This window comes from Myotis brandtii, unplaced genomic scaffold (genome assembly GCF_000412655.1).
Source record: "Myotis brandtii unplaced genomic scaffold, ASM41265v1 scaffold40, whole genome shotgun sequence".
Classification (NCBI taxonomy): Eukaryota; Metazoa; Chordata; class Mammalia; order Chiroptera; family Vespertilionidae; genus Myotis; species Myotis brandtii.
Genome location: NW_005365372.1, coordinates 570,091 through 578,218, shown reverse-complemented (window position 1 = coordinate 578,218; position 8,128 = coordinate 570,091). Strand labels below are relative to the sequence as shown.

The following is an 8,128-nucleotide window of genomic DNA, read 5'->3' as shown; positions in this document are numbered from 1 at the left end:
CAATGGAAACTAAGGAGAAAATAAACAAATGGGACTACATCAAAATAAAAAGCTTCCACACAGCAAAAGAAACCATCAACAAAACAACAGGAAAGCCCACTGCATGGGAGAACATATTTGCCAATGTTATCTTTGTTAAGTGTTTAATCTTCAAAATTTATAGGGAACTCATACAACTTAACAAAAGGAAGACAAACAATCCAATCAAAAAATGGGTAAAGGGCAAGCCCTCCCCCCACACAAAAAAAAAATAAAAGAAAAAAAATGGGCAAAGGACCTAAATAGACACTTTTCGAAAGAGGACATACAGAAGGCCCAGACACATGAAAACATGCTCAAAGTCACTAATCATCCGAGAGATGCAAATCAAAACAACAATGAGGTACCATCTCACACCTGTCAGAATAGCTATCATCAACACATCAACAAATGACAAGTGCTGGAGAGTATGTGGAGAAAAAGGAACTCTCGTGCACAATAGCTAAGATTAGGAAACTGCCTAAGTGCCCATCAGCAGATGAGTGGATTAAAAATGGTGGTACATCTACACAATGGAATACTATGCTGCTGTAAAAATAAGGAACCCTTACCATTTGCAACAGCATGGATGGAACTGGAGAGCATTATGCTAAGCGAAATAAGCCAGTAGGAAAAAGATAAATATCATATGATCTCACTCATTTGTGGAGTCTAATGAAAAACATAAACTGATGAACAAAAGTAGAACCAGAGGCATAGAAGCATCAAACAGACTGTCCAACCTATGAGGGAAGGAAGGGGGGGGTGAGGGGGTAAGAGATCAACAAATGACTTGTATGTATGCATATAAGCATAACCAATGGACACCGATTAGGGGGTGAGCCGGGGGTGGGGGCGATCAGGGAGAGGTCAATGGGAGAAAAAGGAGACTTATGTAATATTTTAAAAAATAAAGAATTTTTTTTTAAAAAGGACTACAAGTGTTGGTGCAGATATGGAGAAAAGGAACCCTTGTACACTCTTGTTGGAAATGTAAATTTATACAACCATTATGAAAAATAGTATGGGGATTCCTCAAAACATTAGCAATCCCTCTTCTGATTATGTAACCAAAGGATATTAGATCAGTACCTCAAAAAGGTATTTTCACTTCCATGTTCATTGTAGCAATATTTACATTGGCTAAGATATGAAAATAACCTAAGTGTATGTTGACAGATGAATAGGTAAATAAATTTATATATTTTTATACATTTATGCATAAATTTATATATAATCTATAATAATAAAAGCATAATATGCTAATTAGACTGGATGTCTTTCCAGATGAAGCTGGGGCTGCAAGGGCTGAGGCCCTTGCATGAATTTCATGCATTGGGCCTTCCCCTGGCTGCCAACACCAGCTTCCCTCTGGCCGGAGCTGCCTTAAAAGCCTTTGCTGCTCTGGCTGAAGCCGCCTTCAAAGCCGCTTTTATTGCTGCTCCATCTGGAGCCGCCTTCAGTCTTCACTTTGCCACTTCCTGCCTACATATGCAAATTAACCACCATCTTTGTTGGCGGTTAATTTGCATATCTCGCTGTTTAGCCAATGGGACGCATAGCAAAGGTACGGTCAATTACCCTGTTTCTCTATTATTAGATAGGATAATAGAATATTATTCAACTGTAAAAAAGAGATCCTGCCATTTGCAAAGACACAGATGAAACTGGGGACATTATGCTAATTGAAATAGACACAGAAAAAAAAGTACTGCATGATCGCACTTATATGTGGGATTTTAAAAAGTCAGATACATACAAGCAAAGAGTAGGATGATAGTTACCAGGGTAGGGAGGTGGGGAAAATGGGAAGATAGTTATTAAAGGGTATAAAGTTTCAATTACATAGGATGAATAAATTTAGAGATTTAAAGTACAACACAATTATAATTAGCAATACTATACTGATTACTAGAAATTTGCTAATCGATTAAATTTCGGTGTTCTTATCATACACAACAAAAAGGTAACTATTTGAGGATATGTGAATTAGCTTGATTTTAGTACTCATTTTACTATGTATATATATATATAAAAGCATATACTTTAAATAGTATCTACACTAATAAAAGAGAAACATGGTAATTAGCATACGACCGCTACCCTTCCCATTGGCTAATCAGCATATCCTTATGCAAATTAACTGTCAGCCAAGATGGCGGCCGGCAGCCAGGCAGCTGGAAGCGAACATGAGGCTTGCTTGCTCCAGTGACTGCAGACTCCAACGTTCCCCGCCTGACTTGCCGGCCTCTGAGTTGCAACTCTAAGCAACTATGTACTATGTTGCAAATAAGAAGCTAAACAAAACCCCAGAAACCAGCTTTCAGCCTGCCGGGATCTCAGAGCTGAAGTTATACATTGTTTCGATTATAGAACGGCAAACAAACCAGATACGAAGCCTCAGAGCTAGAGCCAGAGCTAAAGCTGGCCCAGAATAAAATAAAAAAAAGAGAAAAAAAAGGAGCGGTTGGGAGCTTCAGTCAACAACCGCCAGCCTGAAAGCAGCCCTCAGCCCCTCACCCAGACTGGCCAGGCACCCCAGTGGGGACCCCCACCCTGAAGGGTGTGTGACCAGCTGCAAACAGCCATCATCCCCTCATCCAGGCTGGCCAGGCACCCCAGTGGGGACCCCCACCCTGAAGGGGGTGTGACCAGCTGCAAACAGCCATCATCCCCTCATCCAGGCTGGCCAGGCACCCCAGTGGGGACCCCCACCCTGAAGGGGGTGTGACCAGCTGCAAACAGCCATCATCCCCTCATCCAGGCTGGCCAGGCACCCCAGTGGGGACCCCCACCCTGAAGGGGGTGTGACCAGCTGCAAACAGCCATCATCCCCTCATCCAGGCTGGCCAGGCACCCCAGTGGGGACCCCCACCCTGAAGGGGGTGTGACCAGCTGCAAACAGCCATCATCCCCTCATCCAGGCTGGCCAGGCACCCCAGTGGGGACCCCCACCCTGAAGGGGGTGTGACCAGCTGCAAACAGCCATCATCCCCTCATCCAGGCTGGCCAGGCACCCCAGTGGGGACCCCCACCCTGAAGGGGGTGTGACCAGCTGCAAACAGCCATCATCCCCTCATCCAGGCTGGCCAGGCACCCCAGTGGGGACCCCCACCCTGAAGGGGGTGTGACCAGCTGCAAACAGCCATCATCCCCTCATCCAGGCTGGCCAGGCACCCCAGTGGGGACCCCCACCCTGAAGGGGGTGTGACCAGCTGCAAACAGCCATCATCCCCTCATCCAGGCTGGCCAGGCACCCCAGTGGGGACCCCCACCCTGAAGGGGGTGTGACCAGCTGCAAACAGCCATCATCCCCTCATCCAGGCTGGCCAGGCACCCCAGTGGGGACCCCCACCCTGAAGGGGGTGTGACCAGCTGCAAACAGCCATCATCCCCTCATCCAGGCTGGCCAGGCACCCCAGTGGGGACCCCCACCCTGAAGGGGGTGTGACCAGCTGCAAACAGCCATCATCCCCTCATCCAGGCTGGCCAGGCACCCCAGTGGGGACCCCCACCCTGAAGGGGGTGTGACCAGCTGCAAACAGCCATCATCCCCTCATCCAGGCTGGCCTTGCCGGCCAGGCCTAAGAACCCTACCCGTTCACGATTTTTGTGCACCGGGCCTCTAGTATGTATATAAAAGCATATACTTTAAATATATATGTATCATTGAAACATAGAAGAAAATAAATCCATTTCTTTTAATATGTTTGACCAAATATTTTGAGTTTAAAGTCCAGTAAGCTGAAAATAAACCAAAAATGCATCAAATTTACAAAGCTATAATTAGGATGTGCAGCATATAAAATACCTTGAGAGCTTCCTTCAGACAAACAGATGGATGCTTCATCATTTCTGTCATTATCTTCTTCTACTTCAGGACCAGCTTCCTCTCTTGTTGTGAGTGCAGACAAAGAACCGGACTCTGGATGCTCAGAAAAATCAGCAGGGCCTCCCCTTGGAGGTGGAACTTCAATCCCCATTAAACGATACTTTCTTCTTCGATTCCCAATCCAAGTCTTTATAAGAGAAATACAAGAGGAAGCTTTGTAAACATGGAAACTTAGCAGTCTAATCATTAAAATAACGAATGGATGCTGCATAAAACATGATTAAAAGGATTAAATAGGTAACTAGAATAATGAAATTTTATTATTGCTCAATAAGTTAAAATAAAATAATTGTTTTCAATTTTTACATATCTTATTAGCAGAAAGATGAAATTTATTTAAATATTCAGACTTTCAAGAAACATGTTGTAGAATGCATTTTGATTTATATATTTATTTCTGTAGAAAATAATCCACCAAATCTTTCAAAAGGAACTTTAATTGGTTCCTTCTCTAAAGGGACCACACATATAGCTGAAATTATAATTCATCTCCCATTTTGAATCTTGCTCTTTATAGGTGAAAATGTGGTTTCTATTAACTTTTGCTCCATGATGGTTACCTGGGTATTTCAAGTATTCTAAATTTTCATTTTATTGGATTTAGAACCATTTAAAAAATGTTTACATTAAAATAAGTTTGCACACATTTATATTCCTGGGTTGCCAACTTTTCTATTATCCAATCTGAGGTATGTGGGTCCTGTGTTCCCTAACGGGTGAGATTTATGTGATTTCTTAGTTCCAATCTCGACAGTCTTCTTATTTTTTTTAAATAGATAATGTCCAGGATTTTAGTTTTCTTTAATGGGAAGTATACGGAAAAGTATGTTTACTTCATCTTTTTGGAGCGGCAGTCTCAAACCAATTTTAGTCTGAAGTTTTTCATGTAATTTTCAAAAACCTCATCTGACATGACAAGAGTTTCTAACTATGATAGCTTTGTCATGCCAATTTACAAAGTGCAAGAATTCTTTTTTCATGCAAGAAGAATTCTTAAAACCTGCATATTCTCTTTTAGTGTAGAAAGCCACTCAAAAACATTTCATAATTTCAGCTCTAAATTTGATTATGGTATAAGCTTTCTTTATATACCAAGTAGGATTTCTTCTATACAATAAGATCCTATAACTACAAAGCCACCTTACATATCCTCTAATGCAGAGGTCCTCAAACTTTATAAACAGAGGGCCAGTTCACTGTCCCTCAGACATTCCACACATGCACACTGCGGGCCCGGGACGAGTCGGCTGCTAAGCAGGACAGGCAGCGGTGGCAAAAACACCAGGCGGGCTGGATAAATGTTTTCGGTGGGCCGCATGTGGCCCGCGGGCCATAGTTTGAGGACGCCTGCTCTAATGTAAAAAAAAATGAGTAAAGTTTACTTTATACTTTGTAAGATTTTTCAAAAAGATTGCAAGTCAAAACAGAAGAACTATTCAGTTAGTCAAAGAATAATATATTTTTTTTAATATTTGTTGGGGGGTATTTCCACTTCAAATGCAGGAAATTTAATACCTTGGATGTAGGTAGCTAAATGTGAAACCTGAAACACATGCTCTCTTGTGTCAAAATCACCAAGTAAAAATTACTCAGTAAAAGAGAAAAATAATTTATGGATATTATTTTTCCTGTCCTTACTAATCTCTCCCATAGGGCAAATACTACTTTAAAGAGTATGGTTCCATTTCAAGTTCCCATTACATGGCTTTCCTGAGAGGGCTAGAAATCAGACAAATTAAAAACTGCAATTTTTTACTACAACTCCATTAAATTATAGTGTACTTTTTCTATTTCCTATCTTTTAATACTGAGACTTATCAAATTCTAAAGGCAGAAGCTTCTTTTTTTATATTAATCTTAGTTACTGATCCTTGTGAAAATGAGGGTGTGAGCAGAAGGAAGAATATACTAGTTTCCTTGGAGTGTTTCTTACTTACTTTTTGTCATAAATGTTTAAAAAGAAAAAAAAGAGAACAAAAAGCAGAAACCAGGTTTTATTTATTTTCAACTTCTCTTACACCCTTCTAAGAAGAAATGTACAATTATAAAATGCTGAACGTGAAGTAATATGCGATGTTAACATTATGGTTATGTGAAATTTTGTTGTATAGCAGGACTAAAATACCTGTACTCAAAAAATATAGAAAAAATTGAGGAAGATACAAATAAGTGGAAGTACATACCATGTTTATAAATTGGAAGAATTAATAATATTAAAATCTCTATACTATCTACCCTGGCTGGGTAGATCAGTTAATTTGAGAGTGGTCCCACACACTAAAAGATTACAGATTCAATTCCCAGTCAGGGAACATACCCAGGCTTTTGTTCCCTGGGCATGTATGGGAGGCAACCATTAGATGTTTCTCTTTCCCTCTTATCTCTCTCTCTCTCTCTCTCTCTCTCTCTCTCATCAACGTATCCTCAAGTGAGCATTAAAAAACAAAAATCTCCATACTACCTAAACCAAACTATAGATTCAACACAATTCCTATCAAGATACCAGTGGCATATTTCATAGAACTAGAACAAATATTCCAAACATTTCTGTGGAACCACAAAAGACCGCTTCAGCAATATTGAGAAAGAAAAACAAAATAGGAGGTATCACACTATGTGATATCAAACTATATTACAAGGCCATTGTAATCAAAACAGCATGGAAATTGCATAAGAACAGACTATAGATTAATGGAACAGAACAGAAAGCCAGAAATCAACCCATACCTTTATGATCAATCACTATTTGATGAAGGAGGCAAGAATACACAATGGAGTAATCACAGTCTCTTTAATAAATGGTGTTGGGAAAATTGGAAAGGTACATGTAAAAAATGAAACTAGACCACCAACTTACACCATACACAAGAATAAACTCAAAATGGGTAAAATACTTAAATGTAAATTGTGAAACCATAAAAACCTTAGAAGAAAACCTTGGCAGTAAAATCTGACATCACTCCTAGCAATATTTTTGCTGATATGTCTTATTGAACAAGGGAAAAAAAGAAAACAAAAACAAATGGGACTACATCAAACTAAAAAAGCTCTTGCACAGTAAAAGAAACTATCAACAAAATAAAAAGGGAGCATACTGTATGGGAGAACATATTCACCAATAATACAATAATAGGGAGTTAGTTTCCAAAGTAGAAAAAGAACTTATATCACTTAACACCGAAAAACTAAACAACCCAATTAAAAAAAAGGGCAAAGGACCTGAATAAATACTTCTCCAAAGAGGACACATAGATGGCCAATAGATATATGGAAAAAATGGTCAACGTCACTAATGATCAGGAACATATAAATTAAAACCACAATGAGATATCACTTCATGCCTGCCAGAATGGCTATCATCAATACATCAGCAAACAATAAATGCTGGTGTGAATGTGGAGAAAAAGGAACCCTCACACACTGTTGGTGGGAATGCAGATTGGTGCAGCCACTGTGTAAAACACTATGAAATTTTCTGGAAAAAAAATTCAAAATGCAACTTCCTTATGACTCAGAGTTTGCACTTTTGGGAATATATTTGAAGAAACCTGGAACACTAATTTGAAAGAATATATGAATCTATATGTTCATTGCAGTGTTATTAACAATAGCTAAGATCTGGAAACAGCCTGATTGCCCATCATAAATGAGTGGATAAAAAAGCCCAGGTACATTTACACAATGGGATTCTACTCGGTCATAAAAAAGAAGGAAAACTTACCTTTTTCCAAAGCCTGAATGGACCTGGAGATTATTATGCTAAGTGAAATAAGCCAGTGAAAGAAAGAGAAGTACCATATGATTTTATTAATATGTGGAATCTCATGAACAGAATAATTTAACAAATAATAGAAACAGAAACATAGATGCATAGAACAGATTGACATCTGTCAGAGAGGAGGGGGTTTGAGGGCTGGGAGAACAATGGTCAAAGGCATTAAAAATATATATGTGTGTTATCTAACCCTACAACTTAAAGAAATAGAAAGAGAACAACAAGAAAACCCCAGGGTAAGTAGAAGGGATTAAATAATGACCAGAGTGGAAAGAAATGACATAGAGACCTAAAGCAATACAAAAGATCAATAACACCAAGAGCTGGTTCTTTGAAAGGATAAACAAGATTGATGAATCTTTAGCCAGGCTCACCAAGAAACAAAGAGAGAGGACCCAAATAAACAAAATCAGAAATGATAGAGGTGAAATAACAACAGACCC

At 39.6% G+C, this 8,128-nt stretch overlaps 1 protein-coding gene across 1 annotated transcript in view; it reads right to left on the bottom strand.

Moving 5' to 3' along the window:
• Positions 1-8,128, bottom strand: part of HDX (highly divergent homeobox) — a 139,041-nt gene that overhangs the window by 29,850 nt on the left and 101,063 nt on the right. Inside the window, exon 6 of the mRNA XM_005873233.2 lies at positions 3,830-4,037. Coding sequence (XP_005873295.1) covers positions 3,830-4,037 — 208 coding nt within the window. The remainder of the gene's footprint in view (positions 1-3,829; positions 4,038-8,128) is intronic.